This window comes from Ovis canadensis, chromosome 17, assembly GCF_042477335.2.
Source record: "Ovis canadensis isolate MfBH-ARS-UI-01 breed Bighorn chromosome 17, ARS-UI_OviCan_v2, whole genome shotgun sequence".
In the NCBI taxonomy this organism is placed as follows: domain Eukaryota; kingdom Metazoa; phylum Chordata; class Mammalia; order Artiodactyla; family Bovidae; genus Ovis; species Ovis canadensis.
In genome coordinates, this window is record NC_091261.1 from 55,036,541 (window position 1) to 55,061,083 (window position 24,543).

The window sequence follows — 24,543 nt, forward strand, 5'->3', positions numbered from 1 at the left end:
CACCCTGGCCAGGCTGACCTCTATGTGGGACAGCAGAGGAAGTGCCAAGGACCCCTGCAGAGGATGGCCACAGAGGGGCCCAGAGCACGCATACATGACAGCCCCGGCACGCAGAGCTGTCCCCGGCCCCTGCAGCGCCACTGGAACCGCTCACACCAAGTCCCGAGTCCTCGAGCTCTTCTCTTTACCAGCACCTCACTAAATCTAGCACCCATCCCTCCCTACCAGCACCTCTCCGCCTGCACCACCACCGTCTACGGCACTGTGCAGGTCACCTGCTCACCTCCTGTAGTTCAGTCACTAAGTCGTGTCTGACTCTTTGCTACACCATGGACTGCAGTGCACTAGGCTTCCCTGTCTTCCTCTGTCTCCCCACGTTTGCTCAAATTCATGTCCATTGAGTTGGTGATGCTATCTAACCATCTCATCCTCTGTTGCCCCCTCCTCCTGCCCTCAGTCTTTTCCAGCATTAGGGTATTTCCCAATGAGTCAGCTCTTCACATCAGGTGGCCAAGTATTGGCACTTCAGCTTGAGCATCAGTCCTTCCCAATGAAGACTCAGGGTCAATTTCCTCTGGGACTGACTGCTTTGATCTCCTTGCAGGTCTGTTTACCTTATTCTCCCTTTAGGAAGAACCTGCTGCCCAGTTGCCTGGAGAGCCCCCTACTGCCCGGAGCCTGCCCACAGGAAGCTGAACAGAGGCCCCCAAGGCCACGCCCTTTCTGCTGCCACAGGAATAGACAGATAGGTGGGTGGGTGGACAGTGGCTCCTCTGACAAGAGGCAGGCCAGACATGGCCTGGGGATGCACCACGGGTAAGGACATTGCCCACCCCACTCCTGCCGTCCCTGGTGACCTCTGAGCAGCAGCCACTTCCCAGCAGCGGCTGAAGGGCTGTCCTGTGCTCAGAGGCGAGAGGAGCATTCAGCTCCCGACTCCAGGGAGAGCCTGACGGGCTTTTATTGCTTTTGTACAAATTACGGCTGCTCGGAAGTGGCCCAAGGAGCAGGGTAATGGATGTCATAAACCTGCCTCGTAAAGACGGAGCCTGCACTGCATGGCTGTGTGCGGGGAGGGTCAGGGGAGGCCTGCACTGGCCAGAGCAAGCAGATGGCTCTGCTGTCAGGGGGGCTGAATTGCTCCTGGGTGGGCATGGGGCAGGCAGGTCTCAAGGTGGCTCAGGGGCTCCCCGGGCACATGTCCACCAGCCTTCCTGCCCTTGGACGCTCACTAGAGCAGAGTCCCCCACGTGCTGTGCCTCCTCTTCACCACAACTGTCCTTGGCTCATGGAGCAAAGTTGGCAAGTGACCCACATGCGGCCAACCACGTACCCCATCCCCAGGAGTCTCCCTGCCTGCTCTCCCGAGCCCCAGGGCCACGGTTCCCAGAAGGGAAGACTGTGTCCCTTCTGCCAGTGGGTGAGGGTGGTAGCGTACGAAACCTGGGTGCAGATGCAAGAGCCATGGCTACATTTCCAGCGCATGCACACGCGTCAACACACACGGGCACTCAGAGCCCACAGACACACGGCGCTGCTATTGCGGTGAGAGCTTGACTGGCCTCGTCCATCACCACACTGGACAGGGCCTGGCCACCGCAGGTGCTCGGCAGATGTGTGCGGGCTGCTGCAAGCTGTTACACACACGTGTGCATGCTTGTCTCCCCCAGTAGAAGCTGCTGTGCCCCACCGAATGTGACAGGCCCTGGCAGGATGGGCAGGGGCTCCGGGTGGTGGCCTGTACCTCAGGCTGCCATGCACCTGTACCCCTCTCATGAGTTGCTGACATACCTCCTATGGAGAGGAGGGACCCACAGCCTCTCCCCATGAATAGAGGTGGGGTGATAACAGCACCAGGAAGCCACGCCACACCACTGTTACTGCTTCCTCCTGGCTTTCGGGACCCTGGTAACCCGCCGCCATGCTGTAAGGAAGCCCAACCAGCCCATGGAGGTAGGCCCCATGTCGGGTGAACAGAGGCTGCTGACCATGAGCTGGCATCAAGCTCCAGATGTCAAGAGCCTTTCATGACCCCGCCCCTCAGATGTCAAGGTGTTTCCGAAATGAGCGCCCGTCCCCACTAGACTTCCTCAGTAACTGCCTGTCTGGCACAGCAGCAGCCTGGGCCCTGCCAGCCCTCATGTCAGCTTTCCCTGGGCCATGCCAGCAGCTAGTTTCCACTCTGTCCAACTGTCCAGGCTCCCAGGGGAAGGGACTGGCCAGGGGTGTGCTAGGCTGCATTAGGCCCTCATGGCCCCGAGAAAGATGAAACTCAACTGTGCCAGGAGCCCAAAGTGTGCCTGCCTGGGACCTGGGATGGGAGGTGCTGCGGGGGAGGTAATGGGAGATTAGCAGGCTCTCTGGGAAATTAGCTGTCAGCAGCCCAACCAACAAGCCAAAATTCATTTCCAGAAATCCCCTGAAGGCAATCAAGCCAATCAACTAATTATGCCTAGTGTGTATGCATGTGTGTGGGCGGGGGCTACCCTGGCAGTTTGGCAGGTGGGGCCCCACCCAACCGACTCTGGTGAGCACCCTGGGCCCTTCGCACCTGGTGTGGAGGCTGCCTGGCTGGGGTGCAGGCAGGCGCTCTCTTCTCCCAATCCCACCGAGGCTCTGCTGGGAACCCACAGTTAGAGCCTCACCTCCCAGCCTGCCCTCCTGCTATTCCTGACGGTGGTGCCTCCTCCCACCGCAGGGCCTTTGCGTGGCTGCTCCCCAGCCTCGTGTCAGGGTGGGGTTGGGAGGTCTTCTCGCCAGGCTACTCAAACTTCTCCATAGCACTCACCACCTCCCCGGGGACAGGGACACTGGCTGTTTGGTTCCTTCCAGTGGCAGTGATACTCACTAAGTGTTTGTTGAGGGGAGGAGGGACCTGGAGGTGAGAGCTGTACCCCAGCCCGGGGAGGGTGGGAGGACTCGGGCTGAGATCCGGCCGGTGAGGGCGGGAGAGGCACCTGGAGGCCAGCGGCCAGCTGGGTTCTGGTGCCGTGGGCTGCAGCAGACAGGATTCCTTCAGAGGGTGACAGAGAGGGACCTGGGTGGAGGACCGGATGGGAGGAGCTGGTGGGGAAAGCCGGGGTGAGCTGGGAGTGTGGCCCTGAGCAGAGGCCCCTCCCAACAGTGGGGGCTGCAGCAGGTTCTCTAACCCCTCCCCGACCACACCCACCCTGAGGACACCTGCCCGGAGACCGGATCACCTGAGTCTTCGGCCCTGTCCCCAGGCTACACACTCAGGGTTGGGGCAGGGCAGCCTCCTGCTTGTGAGGTGTCTAGGTCCTCATTTCTCTTTAATAAAGGAAACTCCCAAGTCCCCTGCTTTGGCGGGAGATGGATCCTCGTGTCCTTGGTTGCAAGCAGTCAAATTAAGAAAATTACTTTCTAACTAATTTTATGGCACTAACGAACCTCTGGCGGCGTGCTGGGGAGGCTGCGCTGAGCTTTCGGGACATACGTTGTTGAGGACGGGGAATAATTGCGATTTGCTGGGGATAAATCTTGGCAAATTAAACTTTTAAGTACGGTCTATAATCCAGGTCAGACAACAAATGCCCTGTGTCACCTAGCAAGGGGATGCTGTGGGGAGAGGCAAGGACAAGCGTGACCCATCCTGAGCCTGAGGCCCTAAATGCAGACACACAAACAGCAAGGTGTGTGCAAACATATACACCTACGTGTAATGCCACATGGCCACAGGTCACATACACACTGCATGACCACGGTCATACATATGTAGACACATCGGTGCCATGTCCAGACATGGGCTCCCAGATGGACACTTAGATGCAGTGTGGTGCGCGCGTGCGCGTGCACACACACACACGCACACACACGCACACACACAGAGACCTGCTGCATCCACAGACACACACGGGCACCTCCAGACAGACTCTTGAGAGGACAAGACACAGACTCACACAGAAATGGCCACGGAGAAACATGGAATGCTTCCGGGTGCAACCGGGTGCAACTGTGGAGCCCTGCCACAGCCACACAGAGACATCACCTCATGGGCACATGGGAGAGATAGACACATGTGAACATACAGGGTTACACAACACACACTTCCCTTGCACTGAGAGTCATACACAAACAGGGCCCTCAGCCTGAGTGTCACCCTTGTGCCAGAGGGCTCCATGGTGAAATCTGGATCTAGAGGCAGGGTCCCAGCCAGCCTCCAAGCCTCATCCTCAGGCTCCCGGCAGGGTGACCTGCCAGCCGCCAGCCTCGGCCTGCTGGGCAAGGGTCCTCTAGGCCCCCGCCCACTCCTCCAGCCCCAGGGGAGGCTGCCACCATGCCAACTGGACAAAAGGGCCAGCAGGGTTGACCATACAAGCCCTGCAGTGCTGCCCAACACACATCAGGGACCTGCGGGCACACTTGCTCACGCCAGGGTCTGGCGCACACACACCGGTATGTCTGCAGACATGGTTCAGGAACCCCCAAGGCTGAGCAGCAGGCTGGGCTGCTGCCCCCACCATCTGTCACTCACGTGCAGCCTCAGTGGGGGCTAAGCTGCAAGCAGCTGGCATGTTAATTACAACTACTTCTCCAGGAAACATTCAAAGCAGCATTTTGCAGAGAAGACCACAAATGACACATGGTGGTTTGGAAGCAGAGGGCTGCCCAGAGGCTCTGGCAGGGAGACCCCAGCAGCCCCGGGCGTCTCAAGGTTCCACATGGGGCATCTCTGGGCCCAACCTCTCGGGACTCCCAACCCTCCAGGACAGGTGCAGGTCAGTGGGCATTCTGTGTCTTGCCCCCAACTCTCCCCATCACTGCCCCAGGTTGCCCTGGTGCCAACCTGGACCACATGGCGCCTCCCAGAGTGCAGGTCCTGTCCAAGCCTGGCCGACCACCCCCATCAACATGGTCAGAAGCTGTTGGCGCATCAAGACCACCCAGGCCCATGGGGAGAAGGCGCAGTCTGGGGCCGCCAACCATGACCGCGACAACAGATGAGCGCACAAAGGCTGCCCGAGGAGGGTAGAGGCCTTCCCAGGAAAGCACCCCTTGGGTGGCACCTGGGACCACTGCCCAGAAGTGTACAGCCCCCCCGGTCAAAGGCTCAGAGATGCTACAGCCTGGCCCGGGATTTGAGGCAGAAGGCAGAGCTGCCTGGGCTGGCAGACCCTGGGGGTCGTGGAGCTGGGGGAGGGGAGGGCCAGGGACCCACGGCTGTCCCTGCCACCCGGGGAATTAATGGGTTAATTACACACCCTATAAAAAGCCACTGTGATTTAGAGAGCCTGCCTGTCAGACCCTGGAACTCTGGAACTAGCAGTTAATCAGGAGCTGCGGGATGAGGCGGGCGGAGCCCAGGCCCCTGCCCTCCAATGAGCCGAAACGACTGTAAATCTACAGAAACGGCTTTTATGGAGCTCTGGGTTTTATGGTGTCATTAACGGGCCTCCTGATACTTAAGGGGAAATGAAATAAAGTCGTGGGGAGGGGGCTGGGGGACAGTGAGGGTGGCCCCCGCCATGGCCGGGGTATCAAGTGGCAGCTGGCCGGCCCCCCTCTCACCCCTGGGCCCCTGATGACAGCTAAGAGCAGGGGCCTCACACCCTCCAGCCTCTTTGGTCGGGCCAAGCACAGCTGGGGAGAGGGTGTCAGGACACGGGGCAGGGGGTAGGGCGGGGAGGGCATACGCTGCAATTGCTCCACGTGCAGGAACCCCGACACCAAACGCTGCCCCACAGGACCCAGGGTGTCCAGCCCACTGCCCACTACTCTGCAGGGAAGGACCCGGAGTCCCGCTCCCTCTGAATCTCTGCCCACTCTGGCCCATCCCCATCCTGTACAAACTCCATTTCCAGCCTGAGGGCAGCATTCAGTACAGTCGGGGCTCCCGTGGGTCGAGGGTTGGGGTTAGTGTGTAGGGAACAGACAGCAGAAGGGGGGTGGGAGACTTACGGAGTAACCTCTGCCTGAGACTGCCTGCGCCGAGCTCTGCAGAGAAGGAAGAGGACAGTCAGGAACCAGTTGCAGCCCAAGATGGCCACCCTCTCCCTTGAGGACCTGAGCAGGCAGAGCCCATCCTGGGTCTTCACTGGAACTCTAGGCTGGGACCACACTGATCAGCCTGTGGCAGGGCCCGAGGACCCACAGAGGAATCTTCCACCCCCAGACCTGGAGGTATGGTCCAGCCGAGCAGAGTCTCCAGGCAGAGAGGCGGCAAAGCCCCCACATTCCCCAGGGGTGGGCTCAGCCCCTCCCAGAGGATGCGCCCCACCTCTCCACGTGGGGTTCTGGGCCAGGGGCTGACCCCGCTCTGTGCTCAGGTCAGCTTTTCCCTCACCACCCACCAGCTTCCCAGGGTCACCGGGTCCAATGGGAAAGCCTGGGAAGGTTTCCTGGAGCTGGGCAGGAAATCCTGGGGTCTCAAATGTCAGATGGGGGTGGGGGTGGGGTCAGCTGTGGCCTAGAGGCCAACAGTCACCCCAGAGGTCCTGTGAGGGTGATCCCAACTATGCTTGATGGGACTCCCTCTGGCTCAAATGGGCATTTAGGATCTGACAGGAGAAACCAGTTAGGTTCATTTCACCAGTTCCCCAGGGCAGGCGGTGGTCACCAGCGTTGAGCCCCGAGGCCCAGGCAGATAGGACGTGATGACCCGGCAGGTGGGGGTTGGGGGGCATTCACATGGCCGGCGAGGGCAAGCTTGTCTGAGGTGTGTAGGACTCACAGACCTGGGGCCAGACCACACTGAGGTCCAGATGCCAAGATTCTTCTGGGAGGATGGTGACCACTGCAGCCTGGACCACTCTGCTCAGCTCAGCTGGGGCCAGGGGACACCTCCCCTCCCCAGCCAGACCCTGGCCAGGCCCCAGGCCAGCTCCTGGGGGTCTGCCAGACCAAGCTCACTCCAGTGTGTGTGTGTGTGTGTGTGTCGGCGGGGGTGCCCTGGGGTAGCTCAGGCCCCTGGCCCTGCCGCTGGGGGGGTGGGGGTCAGGTGCCATAATTGCCCCCAAGCTTGCGCACTCACGCCGCCTGTGCTGTGCCTACAATCCGCCTGCTCCCATCCTAGCCGGCAATTAGAGGAGTTCGAACTAGGGCAGCCCCCGCGGCCCCAGACAATTACCAGCCTATTTTCCCATCTTGTGGCAACAAGATCGGAGCCGGGCAATTAGGCCCCCCTCCTGGCCTCCCGCACCGGCCCTCCCCCAGCCCCCATTTAAATGATAATGAGAGACGACTCGTTCCATTTAGCCCTGCAGAAAACCCATCTCCGCTAGGCCGCCACTCCTGCAGCTGGGGGTCAAGAAGACAAAGGCCTCTTCCAGGAGCAGTGCCTCCCATGTTGGGAGGGGGGCCGCTCTTCCGCCTGAGTCCTCATCGCCCCCTCAACCCAGGGACCCTCCACCCCCACTCCCTGCCCTTGCAACACCTGCCCCATCCCCCTTCTCCAAGGTCTAGGGAGACGCAGCAGCCCTGGAGGAATACCCTGCACCCTCATTGCTGGCCACGTTCCAGTGGGAGCCCTCGTGTGTTGCCTGGGTCATCCCCAAACTGGGTCCTAAGACCTCCTCGCCCCCGCTCCTTGGGACTTGAGCTCAAGGACCTTTTAGACAGGACACACCGAAGGGTGTCCCCAGACCCAGGCCAGCTTATGCCTCAGAGGGGCACCCTCCCCTCCGTGTGGCCCCCAGTGGCAGAGACTTGGACTGCTGGATGCCCCGTGCTGCTGCCCGCCTGAGCAGAGAGGCGGGTTCGCCTGGGCAGGCAGGAGTGCTTGCAGCTCATCCGGCCAGAAACATACCCCCTGCCTCCACCCTTCTTCAGACACATCTGTGGGAGCTGTGTGGCATCCACAGCCCTGCCCGCCACCAGCTGGACACTGACCCCGAGCCTGCCCCCAGCTGGACATAGGGACTGCACCCCAGCACGGCCGCCTCCACTCACCCCTGCCCGTGCCTAATGGTTGGTCCTCATTTAAATACTTCCTAATGGGGAAGCCCCAGTTAGTAGACAGTTATGTTTTAGAGGCAAATACTAATTGTGAGCACAAAACCCTGGATTGAGACCCTGGGCCCCTAAGCAAACGGTTTGCAGTGTCCACTGAAGGTTGGAGGCTGGCCAGGCAGTCAACCCAGGGACTCGGAAGTGTTCCCGCGAGCGGCTGGGGTACTCACATCACTGAGTTGGTCCCGAGAACTGCTCCTCCGGGAGCTGGTGGCTTCTCGGAAGCTGTCGCCGTCACTGTTGTGGTCGCCCCCTCTGGACACTGCGACCTTCATCTGGGGACAGGGAGAGATGAGAGATGGGCTCAGCACACACACCCTGCAAGGTGGGGCTGGGGCACAGCCAGGCTCAGGCTCCTCCCCCACCCCACCCGGTCCCTCTGGGCTGAAACCCGGGGAGGGGGGCGGCAGGGCAGAGCCAACCACTGACAACCCAATAAGTACTTCCCATTCCTACCCAGAACAGGAAAGAAGAGCTCAGACAGCAAAGGGTGAGCACTCAACGGCGTAAACTACTGTCAGCTCTGTCCTTTCCTCTGGCCGGTGGGCGACTGAAGACTCCTGGATGGGGACCGGGCCAGTGGGAGGCCCCGGCCTTTTCCACTCTGCCAGGGGCCCATGATCAGGTGTCAAGACAGGCCTGCCTGTGGCAATTCACCTCTGCTCCCTGCAGGCGCACCATGCCTGGGCCCCCTTCAGTCCTCACCACAACGCACGTCAGGGCTGTACGGTCTGCAGAGCTGGGTGTGGACCAGCTACTCCCCTCTGTGTGTCCTAGGGTCATTACTCAACCTCTCTGTGCCTTGGTTCTGTCACCTGCAGAACGAAGCAAGTAGTACCCACTGGAACAGCTGCTGCTGGGTCAAGTATCTGCCGGACTCTCCGCAGACCCGGCAGGCCCTCAGCTCCTTGCTCCTCACACAAAAGCCCTGGTTGTCCACTCTGTGCCCACTTCACAGAGGAGGAAACCAAGGAGGGAGTTGATTAACCACTAGGGAGATTAAGTGACAGTGTGGGAAGTGGACCCAGAAACCTGCCTGCATTCTTTTTACTTGGAAATAGTTTCAAACTTCACCAAGCTGCAGGGCAGGAACATCCATCACGGCCCCTGACCCTTGACCTCTGGGCCCAGGAAGTCACCACCCCGATCATGCCAGCCTCCATCCAGGTCTTATCAGCTCCCAGCTGCTCTCCTGGACTCCCTGGCAGGACCCACAGAGCTTGGCTGTCCCACCACCTCCAGGTGGCTCCAGCTTCCTGGTTCTGGAACATTCCCACGGTTTTGTCTGGACATGCACCGACAGCCCAAACCTTCAACTGTATGTCAGAGGTTTCCTAGCAATAGACCGAGGCCACAGCTCCCAGCCAGCACACTGCCTAGTAATGACCCCTGCTCCAAGTGCTGCCGATGTGCCTGCGGGGCAGCGTGTGGCCTCCTGTCCACTCCCCAGGCCTCCCCGCCCAGCGCATATGCTCTCAGAGCTCAGGCGTGCTCAGAACCTGCGCCACAATCAGGGGCAGAGAGGCCCAGTCCTTTGCATCCAGGCATTTTGTCGTAAGCATCCTTCAGCCCTGGAGACCTCAGCTAGGGTGGAAAGTCAGCTAGGTGTACCAGCTGTGCTCTGGAATATTCTCAAGTCCCTGGGAAACCCCCTCAAGGCCTGAGCCTTCTTCCTGTGGACCCAATGGTGGGCTCACTCTCTCAAGGCTGCCCCTCAGAGCCCCTGCTCCCTAGAGCCAACCTAAGCCCTAGATGGAGTACAAGCTCCCATAGCCACAGGTCCCTGCACGGTGTGGCTATCAGAGTGTCATCACAAAACATATCTGGCATTCATCCACAGCCCAGGCTTGGGTGCAAGGACCCAAGGGAGGGCCCCCTTCTGGGGAAGCAGGAACAGCGAGGGGGAAGCCCAGCCCTCAGGACTACCCTCCCATCCTATGGCAGGCCCACGGAGGGGCCCCAGGCTCACCCTAGGCGAAACCCCCATTGTGAGCCCACAGGTCCCCGGCCTCATGCGCTCCATCCTGCATAGCTGAGTGGTGAATGCGCAGACCCTGGGCCAGTGCTGCCTCTCTGACTGTCCTTGAGCCTCAGTTTCCTCATCTGTGAAGTGGGGGTGTCGACAGGGCCCTTCACAGGCTCTATGGGGGTAAGAAGTTCTGTTGTGGGCCTGAACCCTCTCTAGCATCGTTAAGCCACCAGGTGTCACTGTTGTCACCAGCTGGAGACAGGTCTTTCTTGCCTCTGGACTCCATGACAGGTCTCCCCAAAAGGAGTGAATATAGGGTCCGGGGGAACTTCCTCACTGCCTTGCTGGCAAGGAGCCTCTGCAAGAAAACAAATGCCCTCATCCAGTGGTTTTCAAAGTAGGGTCCCTGGACATGCAGCATCAGCACCTGAGAGCTTGGCAGGAATGCAAATGAGCACTTCCGGGCCCCACTACAGACTCGCTGTGTCATCAGGTCCTCTGGGGGATCCTGGTAAGGCTCTAGTTGAGACTCTTGGCTTTGACCTTCAGTAATCACCCCCATGAACCCACCCTCACTGCTGGGGGATGGTATTTCAGGGTGGGCTTGGAGCAGGGTCCCTGCCCAAGAGGAAGGCTGGACCCAGAGACACTGCAAGGACAGGACAGGCCTGGCGCAGTTGTGCAAACTGCTCACTGTACAAGGACACCCAGCAAAGGGGGAGGGGAAGCGGAGGCTGAAGAATAACCCCCACACAGCTGAAAGGGGGGATGCCACACTCCACTTCATCCAGTCACACAAGTGGTCTCTCTAAGCTGGACCCCAGAGAGGATTCCTCACGATGGCCCACAGGGGAAGGACAGGCTGGGGTCTGTCATGCTCCTCAGGCAGCAGGTTTTAGCTTTGAAAGCCCCGTTTCCCAGAAAATCCCATCAAACTCAGTACTGTGCCCTGGGAACCATCCCAACCCTGGACGCACTGGGATGGCTGGTCACCTTCTCTTCCTTGGCCAGCCCCAAGCTGGACTCTGGCTGTCCTATAGCCCCACCTGCTTCCTAGTGGCTCAGAAATGCTGCTGGCCAGCTATGCCAGAAGGCCAGGGATGCCATGCCTCCATTTTTAGCTGGAGAGATCAGATTCTGATCTGGGCCCTGATTGTCCCAGAAGGGCAGCTAGGAGCCCGTGCCTGGGCCCACCCCTGGGCCTTGTGGTCTATCCCTATGCCCACCCAACCATCCTTTATCCGTCCATCCATCCTTTATCCACCCGTTCATCCTTTATCCATCCATCCACCCTTCCACCCATCTACTTGTCCACTTAACCACCCATCTGCCCACCATCCATCCATTCATCCATCCATCCACCTATCCATCTTCCCATCTACTCACCACCCATCATCCACCTACCCATCCAAGGCTTAGAGTGCCTGCCTATGAACCAGCCCTATTCTGGGCAATGAACATAAACAGACCCAAGTCCCCACCCTCCCGAAGCCTACAAAGAGGCCAGCACATGGAGCATGTGGCCGGCAGATGGCCACAGGTGTTCTGGAAGGACAACAGCAGAGAAGAGCAAAGAAGGGGTCGCCAGGGAGGGGCCTCACTGAGAAGGCGACACTTCTGAAAGGTGATGAGGCAGGTCATGAGGCCATTGGGAAGGGTGGGGGGATGGCACTGCCGGAGCAACGAGGCTCCCTGGGGAAGAGGAGAGCCCTAATGAGCACCGACAGTTTCTGCAAGTTGTGCAAAATTCCTGAACATGTAACAACTGGCTCGTGCAAGGTGGCATACCATAAAACTGGTGGGGGCAGGACTCCCCTTGAGACTGGTGGAAATATGGAAACAGGGCCCAGCTCTCCAGCAGGCAGGGTCAGGACACAGCCCTCAGAAGGGCAGGTAGAGGACCTTCCCTTAGATCAGCATGGCTGGGGCACTGCCATTGGAGCAGCAAGGTGAGGGACACCACCCTCAGACTGAGGCACCCCGGGAGCACCTGGGGCCCTAGGCTTTCTGGCAGTGACAGGGAATCCCTTCCTGTGACCCTTCCTGGGCAAGGCAACTCCCTAACCAGGTTCTGCAGCAATTCCGGGAGGAAGTGATGCCTCCCAGGCGGGCTGCCAAGTGCCCTGAGCCACAAACAGGCAGCATGTGGTTCTACTTGACGCTCAGACCCACAGGGTGTGCGCAGTGGCAGTCAGTCCAGGGGGCGTGGCTGGGAAGGGGTCCAAGAGGTGGGACCTGGCAGTGTCCCCAGGCTATGCCACCAGGTGCCTTCCCTCTATGGGGGACAGGAAACTCCTGAGATACCCCAGGGCTGACTCGGGGGCCCAGAATCCCTCACTCCAGCAGCGAGAAGACTCACTGGGACGCCTGACCCTTCACAGACCAGCTCTCACCAGGACACAGAAACAAAGGAGTACCAAGAGTCCTGGAGGCCCCGCAGGCAATCAGCAAGGCCTCTTCTGCCCACACCCCAACACAGCACCTGCCTGCCCCCGACTCCTGCCTGATGACCTGTGCGTTCCCCTCCTTCCACGCCTGAGGCAGCACGCAGAGGCTCCCCCCACCCTTAGAGCCCTGCCGCGCAGAAGGAGCAGAGGCACCCTGCGCAGCATGCTCAACTGGTGCACACCTGCAGATGCACATGCCATCCCTCCATGGCGAGAGTGGGAGTGGCGGCCCCAGAGTTGTGCAGTGCACAACCTGAACAGCGATACGTGGCGGCCCCTGTAGGAGATCATGCCACACCAGATGGCTTCACCCTCAGACAAGTGTCATCCCATGGAGCTCTCAGGAATGCACACGAGCACACACACACCTTCTCAGGAGCTCTGGGCTCTGCCCTATGCCTCGCCCACCTCCGCCCCAACACCAGCCCAGCTCAGGGGTGGGAGGTGCCCTCTGGCCCACAGCTAGTCAGCACTGGCCTCCGGGATGAGGAAAGGCCCACTTAGCCTCCACACCTACAGGCCTGGGAGGGGAAGGGGTGAGGATGGCCTGGCTGCAGACCCTGGGGAACCCTGAAAAGGGGGCTGTGGCTGAGGCCACTCACAGTCTCCTTCAAACCAGCAGGAGGACATGACCTGGTGGGTGAGGTGAGGGTCAGGCACCCACTAAGCATCAGCACCCACCCCTCAGCCCTCAGTCAGCCAGCCCACTGTCCCAGTGAGAAGGGAGTCAGGAGACTGCCCTCACGATGCCCTTACAGAAACCGAGCACAGGCTCCTGACGGCCGAGGCACCCTATTCCATGTCCACTCACACACACACACACACACACACACACACACACGCATGTGCACATGCCTGGCATCCCAGCCCTGGGGCCACATGGCAACCCAGGCCTGTGGCAGAGACCCCTCCCCCTTCACCCCAATCTTATTTCAGGGACTCCTGAACAAATAATGCCCCTACTGGGGCACTTTAAAACCACTGGGCCTCCTCAGAGATCCAACATTATGGGTCTGGGTCTCAGAGACCTTCCTGGGCCCCCCTGGTGTCTCCTGAGCGCACCCCCAGGGTGAGTGGGCAGTCACAGGTCACATGGCCCTGACTGGGCCCCTGCCAGCTGGACTGGGAGGATGAGCTGTGTTTATCAATGAGAACCGTGTTGGTCTTCTCACCCCCACTCTGGTCCCTGCTCATTGCAGCTGATCCTGGCGTCCGGTGTGTTCTACAGGCTCCAAAGTGAGAGACTGTTCTACCCGAAGCCCTGACTGAAGCAGGGCCTGAGGCCCTGCCTGTCCTGGGGATGGGGGCTCCCTTCCCCTTTGGGTGCCCCGGCCCCTGGCCCCTCTGTCACCCTGGTACCTCAATGCCCCAGGGGTATAAATGAGGCTCTGACCAGGAAGCCCCTTGCTCTGTCCACCAACATTCCCTGATGCTCAGCAGGGCCTCATGACCCCACTGAACCTGCACCCCCGCCCCACCTCACACATGCCACCTCTCTCCCCCAGCACATGACAGCCGTGAGGACAGCCTGTACGTTATTCTGTTCAGAGCCCCACCCTCTGAGCCCCAGGCCTGGGCTCTGCCTCCAGCTCTGCATGGAACCTGGGTTTCGGAAGAGAGCCACACAGCACGGCTGGGCCAGGGAGGGGAACCCTTACGCAAACCATGCAAACACACTCATGAGAGGGCTGGTGGGCAGGTGAAATGCTGGGGTGTGCAAGGAAGGCCAGGGCCCCCCTCCCCACCCAACGAGGCCACCTGCCCGGCCTCTCCTTTGCATGCTCGCAGCGCACTGCTCCAGGTCAGTGTGGACCATGGTACCCCAAGTGCAGCACTGCAGACCAGCGTCCCCCGACCGACAGCAGCACCTGCTGGTGAAGTGTGGTACTGCAGCCGCCACGTGACCGGAGGGCGAGAGGGAGGGTTCTCAGGGCTGTGAGTCCGGTGGAGGCTCCAAAAGGATGGAGTCCACTGTAAGGAGACCCTGGCTCTGGGCATGGCCCCGCTTCTCTCAGGAGTCCTTTCCGATGCTCCTTCCACTCCCGCGACAATCAGGCCGGGTGAGGCTCCTCAGGCTCCCACGGCCCCAGGTGTCCCTGAGTGAAGCAGGGTCATTGGACGGCAAGTGCCCAGTAGGCAGGGGCTGTCCTTTGTCCCCACTACCTGGCAGGGGCCTGGCACAATAATGAAGGGTCCCACAGCCAGCACAGGGTCAGGAAGCAGGCTGCTGCCCTCGGAGGCTGGCCCTCCGCTCCCACTGTTTCACATCCTTCCCCCGGGATTCGGCCGGGTGGACAGCTAAGTGAGTGAAGCATGGAGACGCACAACAGATTGTACAGAGGACGCTGGCTGAGTTGAGGCCACAACCCAAGGAGACACACGGCCAGCAGGCTCTGGGGACACGAGCGGTACGTGAGCAAGTGCCACGTGAGTGACATGACACCCTGGCTGTGCCTGAGTGTGGGCCCTCTGGCTGAGGGGCAGGGGTGGTGCACCAGGTCCTGCCCCCTCGGTCAAGCCAGTGGACTCTGGGCTCAGAGCAGGGTCCCCTGGGCTCCACCTGGCCTCTACTCTCTAGCTGAGCCACTCAGCTTGCGCCACTGCTGTCCCCACCTGTCCAGCTGAGTCAAGCCTCAAGCACCTCCCTGCACCTGCCCAGGCCCCCTCCAGTGCGAGCTTTGAAAAACATACCTCAGCTCAAGTCGCTGTGCAGCCTAAACCCCACAGTGGCCCCTCTGCGAGTGAGTGGTGGCCACACTCGCCCAGGCCCCACGCCACCCCCACCCCGGGGTTCTGGCCAGCTCACTCCTTGTCAGCTGTCCCTGGGCCTCAAGCTGGGTCACCTCCTGGGTGAGGCCTCCCCGATCTGATGGTCTAAAGCAGCCCCATTTCCGTTTCCAGGCAGGTCTGCTGTCACCCCAAATCCCCCCGCCACTCATGTCACGTCTGGAATTCCAGCAGGTGTCTCAGTCATCGAGCCCAGACAGGGACCAACAACAAAGCCCGAAGGAGTATACACCGAATGGGCTATGCCCTCGGCATCCACTCCCCTCTACCCTTCTCCCAACAGGGCTCCCCAGCAAGTCCCCCACGTTAGGTTTCTGTGAGGGCCACATCTGGAGTGGGGGTCGGCTGCGCCAAAGCCAGGCAATGGCCAAACACTCTGCCCATGGGTCCTGCCGGGATGGCTGCCCCCAAGGGGACCAGGTGAGCCCGCCAAGGAGGCCGAAGACGAGACTCGCCTGTCCAGGCTGTGCCCAGGAAGCAGGAGAAACCATTCTATGAGAGATAATGATAAAGCAGTGACTGCGGTAACAACGGCATATGTGCCTATCTAGCAGCAACTGCACACATCAACTCAGCTTCTCATCTCTACGACCTGGGACGTGTGCATGCAGTATGGACAGCTCCACTTTACAGATGAGGAAATAGGCCCAGAAAGGAGGAGCACTTGCCTGGGGCCAGCACAGAGCCAACGAGGACCTCACGATGAGGTGGGGTGAGGATGCAGTGTCCCAGGGAAGCCCACCTCGGCCGCCCCCTAAGCTGCAGCCCAGGCCTCAGAAGAGGGGGAAGTGGGAGAAACCGTCTGTGTTAATGGGAGCCAGGCACTGTAGCAGTTAGCTAGGACCCAGCGTGGTTCGAACTTTAACTGACCCACACAAAACTCTGAGGAAGTGCCACTGTCCCACTGTACAGATGAGAAAATTGAGGCACTGAGGGGCAGTCACCTGCTCAAGGCCACACAGCTGGCAGGTGCCAGAGCTCATTCCCCACCACGACATTCATCCTCCAGAGGGCGAGGGAATATTCTGGAAGGACTCTACCAAGCCCAGTGTGAAAAATTGCGATTAGAAAACCCCTACACTGGCAAATATAGACTTGGCAGACCGATGTGATGGTGAAGAGCACAGACAGGCTGTGTAGATTGCATCCAGAACTCTGCCCCGCTCTGTCTCACTCCCTGTGTTGACTAAGCTTCCGGGGCCCAGCCCTCTGCCAGGTTCGCGGTTACCAGGCCTGCTCGGGGGTGCAGAGAAGAAGCGGGCAATCCCCACACCACAGAGGGGTGAGCCCAAGAGAGGGGCATGGGAGCAGGGGAGGGGTGGAAAGCAGGCAGGTCGGGGAGGAGGGAGAACTCAGACCACAAAGGCCCCTGTGGGGCATGTCTAGGAACCCAGACTTCCTGAGGGTGGAGGGGAACTTCCAGGGTGCTTTCAGCAAGGGAAGGGCATGCTCAAATGGGCCTTTAGAGGGACCTCACCACCTGCAGATGGGCAGGAAAACTGAAGCTGGCTGTCTTCCAGGGAAAGGTCAGGGTCAAGGGCACAGATTCTGGAGTTGAGCCACCTGGTTTGAACCCTGGCTCCATCACTTTCCCTGCTTGTCTCAGACAAGTTACTCAGATGCTTTTTTTCTTTGGTTTCCATATCCTCCTCTGAAAAATGGTACTAGCAATATTCTGCCTCACAGGTGTGGTCACTGGAGACAGTGCCTGGGCCGGCTGTGAAAGGTCAGCTTTTCTTTGCTGGTAAGAGGTGGTGGGCTAGCAGTGAGTGGTAGACAAGGACATCCAGTTACAAAGTCAGACACATGACTATTCAGATCATCTATTTAATCTCAGGGCTTCCCTGGTGGCTCAGTGGTAGAGAGTATGACAAGGCTGTATATTGTCTCTCTGCTTTTTCAACTTCTATGCAGAGTACATCATGCGAAATGCCAGGCTTGATGAATCACAAGCTGGAATGAAGATCACTGGGAGAAATATCAACAACCTCAGATATGCAGATGATACCAGTCTAATGGCAGAAAGTGAAGAGGAACTAAAGAATCTCTTGATGAAAGCAAAAGAGGAGAGTGGCTTGAAACTCAATGTTCAAAAAACTAAGATAATGGCATCCGGTCCCATCACTTCATGGCAAATAGAACAGAAAAAAGTAGAAGCAGAGATTTTATTTTCTTGGGCTCCAAAATCACTGTGGATGGTGACTGCAGCCATGAAATTTTAAGACGCTTGCTCCTTGGAAGGAAAGCTATGACAGACCTAGACCATGTATTAAAAAGCAGAGACATCACTTTGTCAACAAAGGTCCATATAATCAAAGCTACGGTTTTCCAGCAGTCATGTGTGGATGTGAGAGCTGTAACACAAGGCTGAGCACTGAAAACTGAGGTGCTGGAAAAGACTCTTGAGAGTCCCTTGGATAGCAAGGAGATCAAACCAGTCAATCCTAAAGGAAATCAACCCTGAATATTCATTGGAAGGATTGATGCTGAAGCTCCAATACTTTGACCAGCTAATGTGAAGTGCTGACTCAGGGGAAAAGACCCTGATGCTGGGAAAGACTGAAGGCAGGAGGAGGGGGATGGCAGAGGATGAGACGGTTAGACAGCATCACTGACTCAATGGACATGAATCTGAGCAAACTCTGGGAGATAGTGTAGGACAGAGGAGCCTGGTGGGCTACAGTTCATGGGGTCGTAAAGAGTTGGACACAACTCAATGAGGGAACGACGGGAACTTTCATCTTAAGTCAGTTTTGCTAAGTTGTATTTCTCAAAAACTTTGTTCATCTCAGCTAAGTTGTTCAATTACTGGGATAAAATTGTTTATGCCCCATTCTTTCAATGTCTGTAGCACCTGCAGTGGTATTCCCATTTTAGTTCCTAATGTTGGTAATCTGTGTTCCTTTTCACTTGATCAATCTAAGTACAGGGGAGTTCTCAATTTCGTTGATGCTTTCCAGGAAAGTTTTCGATTTTGTTCACTTCCCCTATCGCTTGCTTTCTTGCTCATTGATTACGCTCTCATTCAGATTCCTCCCTTTCTTCCATATGACTCTCTGCTCTTGTAGGTTCTTCATGTCACTCATCTTGAACTCATCTTTTCCAACATGAGCACCGAGGCTAGCGGTCTCTCTGAACACTGCTTTGGCTGTACCCTATTAGGTGCATTCTGTATGATGAATTCTTATTTCCACTTTAATTTTCTAATGAAATCCTGTTCAGAAGGAGAGTTAGGAAGTGGAAGCAAAGGGCTGGCCTGGGGGAAGTGAGCAGTGGAAGATGGCTCCCCGTTCCTGGCCCGATCCCCGGGGCAGAAGCCAAGCTCCCCACTGAAGTGAAGGAAGGTTTGGAGCTGTGTTCTGGCTCGTTCTCGCTCAGTGAGGGGGCTGTGGCTTCTGGGGTGGAGGGTATTGGCCCTGGATACACAGACCTGATGCTCACAGGGGAGGTTTTAGGCTGACAGGTGCTCAGCTTTGCTGCCCAGTGGTGGGGGTTCAAACCAAGGGCTGGCTGAGTGCAAGAATGAGAAACCAACAAGAGTGGCAAGTGTGAGGAGACAGTGAACTTGGGAAAGACACCTTTCTGACTCTGAAGCACACTGGACCAGTCTGAGGCCAACTGAGAAGGGCTGCATGAGGAAGACACATGCTGCCTTTCCAAGACTTGGTACAAAAATAAAGTAGAATATCCCACTGTTAATTTTTACACTGATTACATATTGCAATGATACTATTTAGAATATAGTTATCCCTCAGTGTCCATGGGAGGTTGATTCCAGGCACATTCTTTACCTCTGAGCCACTGGGGAAGCCCCCCAGGAGCCCCCTACAGATACCAGAACTCCAGAGATGCTCAAGCCCTTTATATAAAATGATGCAGCCCCAGTCAGCCCTCTGCATCGGTGGATATACAGTGCTGATGGTATATGGAATTAAAATATGTTAGGGCTAATTTTGTCTCTTTATGGTTTTAATGTGCGTCCCATCATAGTCCCAGCAAAGAGAGCTATTCTAAGCTTCTGCAGGGTCAGAACCTGCCTTTTAACAAGGCCCCTGGGACCCCTCCAGGAGTTTGGGTGGCACCCCTCTCAGTCTCAAGCCCTCTAGTCCCACCCCTGGGACAGGCTTCCTTTCAAGCCTCCCAGGCAAGAGCAGGTGGCTGGACACGGACATCACCTTCCTCAGACGCCCCAGCTCCCGACCTGGTGAGCTGCTGGGGATGTTCCGTGGTCAGTGCAGCCTCTGGCTGGGGAAGGCAGGCCACCAGCTCCCCTGCCCAGCCAAGCGTCTCTACACACACATGTAGGCCTGACTCTTCTAATACATTAAGCGACTGCGTTACATTCCACGTCTGCCCCGTCAGAGGCTCCCTGGGGCAGGGATGATCTGCCTTGGTCAAGATGCACCGTGTGCCTGGCGCCTTAGGTGCTGACAAAGTCCTCGTGCAGTGAGTGGCTGGTCCAGGGGCCCATCCTCCCCAGGGTGTCCCCCACGTGAAGGAGCAGAACTCAAGGGGAGTGACTAGGCGCTCACCTGGAGAGCGCCTCTGTGCTCAAGACAGCTGTGCACACATACGCAGGGAAGCCCTGTGCATGGCAGCCGACAAGCAATCTCCCCCCGGAAACCGCCAGCCTGGACCAGGTGTCCCAGGTGGATGCTGGAGGTGGCGTGCGATCCCCTTCAAGGGCTGGGAACCTGCAGACTCATCGGGGTCACCCATGCTCCTGGCCCTCCCCACCCACTGGGTGGATCCCAAGAGGTCTTGTTTAGTAGGTAGGTTTCATCTCTGTGTTGCTTTTGGACAGACCACCTGCTCACCCCTTACTCAACCTGACAGTAAAACCACAACAGCCATCACACAGCAAAGGATAATAGTGACCAGGCGTCACATCAGGGGCTCCTGTAGAGAAGGCACATGTCCCCTCCCCATGGCCCAGTCTGCAGAAGAGGAGGTGGGCCGCAGGATCCAGCCTGTGCCCAGGCTCCAGTCTCCATCCAAGCACAGGGCCTCCCCTAGACCCCCAAGGCATGCCCCCCTCCAAAGACTCCAACTCCGCCCGTCAGGCCAGACCGCCCCATTCTCCCCACACCGAGGTGGGCCATATCGCACACCCTTGGCTTCAGGGCCAGGACAATTGCCAGGGCCCAAACCTCTGCCACCAGGCCATGCAAAACCCACACAGCTGTGTCCTCTGGCCAGCTAGGTGAGTCATCAAGTTAGAATTAGCCACCAATGTTTGAAAATACCCACTGAATCCACAGACAAACCCAGGCTTCCCACTGTTCTCAGAAACACTGATCTGGTCACACTGGAACACCTGTATTTCTTCATGGCAACATGGGTCCCCCAGGACACGACGCATGTGATCCAGTCCCCTCTATGGCCAGTGGATGCCTCGCCCAAGTGCACATCCCTCGGGGTCCTGGCACTTTGAACCTGAGGCCAGCCGTGGCCACAGAGTCATGATGGGGTTAGAGAGCCCCGCTAAGTCCAGATGGAACCCGAGTCCTTTCTTCAGCAGTGATCACACAAGGGACAGCCCCACCCCAACTCACCATGGAGTTCACCCACGGCGGGGTGGGGTAGCCCCAGGCCCTGGCGATCCCGAGGGCTCAGCCCTCTTCCCCACCTCTCTCCTGCCATCAGAGATGGTGCCCCCAAGAGCTGTGTTTCCCCCACTAAGTGGCACCCATGTACTGCAGCCAACAGTCCAAGAGCCCAGAGGCCTAGAAGGTGGTGACCAACTGTCCAGTCCTGGCCTGCCCCGCCTGAGACATGCCCAGACAAGAGCACGCACAGGGCCTGGAGGCAGAGATGCTCAGACTGCACCTGGGCTCAGAGTTCAGGGCAGTGGGAGGGAGAGGACAACAACGGGATAGTGGAACTACGCCGGAGTCGATGATAAGATCTCAGAAGCGCCTTCAGTGGCATTGAGAAAAAGACCCCTTCCACAGCGGGGGCTCCAAGAAACAGGACAGGAGGAGCCAGTCCATTAAGTAGGCTGCCAGGAGGGCGTGGAGGGTCATTACAGCGAGCTGCAGCCCCCAGGCCCACACCATGCGGCACAGTGAGCCACGTCCGAGCCAGGCGCCCCCCGCCTGGGCACCCCCTCCCTGGCCGCTCTCCTGCAACTCAGCTGAAATCGAATAAACGAGAGGCAAGTCCAGATGTGCAGAAAACCACTTGTTGGAATAAATCACTTTCCATACGACACAAACTATGTTAAATTACAAACACTGATGCTATTATAAAAATAATGGCACAGCACTTTTTATTTTCTTTAATCAGAAAAATAAGCCCCATGTTTCTGGGAGGGAGACCAGGTATCTGCAGGCCCTGCTCTGGGTGTCAGGGTCTTCACGACCAAGCAGGGAGGAAGGCTTGGGCCTGGAAACCGGGGTGGGGTGGGTTGGGGTGCGGGGGGCGGTGCGTGTGTCTGTGGCCTCCGTGAACCAGGTCAGTACTGGAAGTGACCATCACAGCCGGGTGAGGCAGGCGCACAAAGCAGAGCCCTGGTCGCCGACACTGCTCTCCCACCTGTGCTGGGACTCCAGGGGCAAGGGGTGGATGACCCTTGAGTGCAGACGTGGGTCTGGTAGCGGGGTGGGGGTGCGGCAGAGAAAGCCTTGTAGTGTGAGGTCTGTCTTGACAGGGGCCATCCTGGGGGGCCGGGAGCCAGAAAGCTGTAGGGGACAAGTGGGAGGCTGGGAGCAGACATTCTGGAAATGGCCTTGGGCCCTGCAGGCTTTCTTGGTCCAAAGCTGGGGGCGCGGGTGGGAGACTCTGCCCTCCGCCTCATTGCCTGGCCATCAGGGTGGAAACAGACTCCCGAGGGGACCTTCCTTGGCACCAGCAGACCACCATGGATGGCCCTGAGCATTCTTCAGGCCTTCTCTCCACAGTCACAGGACCCTGGAGCTGGACAAATGCGACCCTCTGCCAGAGGGCAGGAAAGTAGGGGCCCAGGCCAGGCTCTGGTTGTGCCCACATTCTGCCTGGCAAGGGACATGGGGAATGCACACTGGCCAGATGGATAGAGGCTCAAGGAGAGCAAGGCCTACAGCTGGCACACCTCCCAAAATCTCACACACAGACACACACACACTCTCTCTCCATGGACACGTGCATACTTGCAGACCACACAGTGTACATGCACACACGAGCTCACTCTCTGAACAGTACACCTGGGCATGGAACTCCAACACTGAAGGACAAGTGGGCACTTTAGAGGCACAGAGAGATGCTGAAGGACCGCCCCCCCAACCCCAAGCCTTTGGGGGTAGCTGTGTTCCCTCTCCTGGGGTCGTGCATGTCACAACGCAGTGGGCACAGTGGGGGTGAGCCTGTGGAAGGTGGGAAGGTGCTGAGGTCCTCTCCTCTCTTCCTGGCGCAGGGGGGTCTCAGATTGGTGGTGGCCCTGCAGGGGGCTCCTGCCTCTGCTGAGCCTCAGCTTCCAACTGCAAACAGCCCAGTCTGTCTGGAGAAGGCCTCTGACCAGTCTGACAACACATCTCAGGCTGCAAGGTGAGGGGGGCCTTGGCCTGGCTCAGCAGAGCCACACCTGGGGTGGTCTGGGAGAATGGGCATCAGGCTCCAGGGCTCACGGATGGGGCCTGGCGGGCCACCGCAGGGGTGGAGGATCGAGTCCGTCGTGACCTCAGGGGCCGGCAGGGTTGGCCTGGGGCCAGGAGGGAGAGCTGGGGCTGATGGGCCCGCACCAGGTTCAGCAGGGACTGCCGTGGCTGGCTCGGGGGCCCCAGGAGAGGCCGGCGGGGTGGAGTTGGCCGACCTAGGAGTGAGGGGCGCTCAGGTAAGGGGAGTAACGGCTGGGGCTTGCAGGGCTGGCTTGGGCCCAAAAGTGACCGCAGGGGCTGGCAGGGCTGTTCTGGGCCCAAGAGTGGCCGCTTTCGTCGGCAGGGCTGTTCTGGGCCCAAGAGTGGCCGCTTGGGCGGGTGAGGCTGTTCTGGGTCCATGAGTGGCCGCTTTTGTTGGCATGGCTGTCCAGGGCCCAGCAGTGAAGGTTTGGGTGGGCCAGGCTGCTCTGAGGCTTCAACTAACTGTTGGGGCTGATTGAGACCAAGCAGTGACCGCCGGGGGCGGCTGGGCTGGCCCAGAAGGGATCTTCGGGGCTGGCATGGGGCTAGGAACGCCCGCCGGGGGCAGCAGCACTGGCCTGAGGGTGAGCTGGTAGGCCGGCGACGTGGACGCAGCATGAGGAGTGACTGGGGGGGCTGACACCGCTGGCACTGGGCTAGCAGTGACCGAAGGGGCCGGCACCGCTGTCCTGAGGATGCCCTGCTGGGCTGGCCACGGAAACACGGGCCCATCCACGACCGCACAGGCCAGCAGCGGTGCCAGAGGGCCAGCAGGGACCGGCAGACGTGGCATGGAACCAGGATGGACCGCAGGGGCCGGCAGCGGTGCCACGGGGCCAGGATGGACCGTAGGGGTCGACAGAGGTAACACGGGGCCAGGATGGACCGTAGGGGCCGGCAGCGCTGCCACGGGGCCAGGAGGGAGCGCAGGCGCCGGAAGCGCTGCCTAGGGGCTAGTGCCCAACGTGGCTGGTGGGGCTGAGCTGGGAGTGACCGCTGGGGCCGGCAGGGCTGATCTGGGGCTGGAAGCAGCTGCTGGGGCCGGCAGGGCTGACCTGGGCCCAGAAGTGACCGCCGGGGTTGGCAGGGCTGTCTTGGGCCCAGAAGTGACCGCTGGGGCCAGCTGCGCTGACCCGGGAGTGGCCGCTGGGGCTGGCAGGGCTGCCCGGGGTCCGGGGAAGCCCGACGGGGCTGGCAGCGCTGACACGGGGCTGGGAGTGACCCCTGGGGCTGGCTGGGCTGGAGCTGCTGCTGGCGCTGGGCCGGGCCGTTCTGGTCCCAGTGGTTGGCTGGGAGCGGCCCCCCTTCTGGGGAGCACACCTGCATGGAAGAAAGAGCACGTGTCCACCTGGGCAGGTGTGTCTGTAGACCCCCCATCCAGCCCGGGTCCCTGAGACATGCTGCCCCCTCACCAGCATTCCAATCCCCAAGGGAGTTGAAAGTGGAGTGTGAAACACCAAGAAGAACCCCCTCTCTGAACAGAGGCGCAAACCAGTGAGTCCCTGAAGAGGAAAGCAGCTGCAGTGCTGAGCCGACACCTAGGACAGAACCCTGTGCTCTGGGAGATAAGCCCCTGGCCCCAGTCTCCCTGCCCCATGCCAGCTGGGCTCTGGGTGACAGCAAGGATCACCCCTCACTGAGGGCCTGCTCCCAGCGGGGCTGCTCCTTGCGCCTGGACCACCAAACAGAAGTGATGTGACTCCCTCAGTCTCGCAGACACTGCGCTTCGCCTAAGTTTAGCACGTGGAGAGCACCGAGCAATGAGCCTGGACCCCACGCA

General features: G+C 59.1%; 1 protein-coding gene across 41 annotated transcripts in view; it reads right to left on the minus strand.

The window, feature by feature from the left end:
• Positions 1–24,543, minus strand: part of FBRSL1 (fibrosin like 1) — an 84,113-nt gene that overhangs the window by 42,930 nt on the left and 16,640 nt on the right. For 38 of the 41 annotated variants that reach the window (XM_069558586.1, XM_069558588.1, XM_069558587.1 and 35 more), the window contains exons 3-4: positions 8,136–8,240; positions 5,917–5,952 (exon numbers count right to left, since the gene is read on the minus strand). In XM_069558586.1, the coding sequence (XP_069414687.1) occupies positions 5,917–5,952; positions 8,136–8,240 (141 nt within the window). Of the gene's footprint in view, positions 1–5,916; positions 5,953–8,135; positions 8,241–21,411; positions 24,084–24,543 lie in introns of those variants that run through there. The other 3 variants (XM_069558580.1, XM_069558559.1, XM_069558595.1) reach the window with 2 other exon arrangements.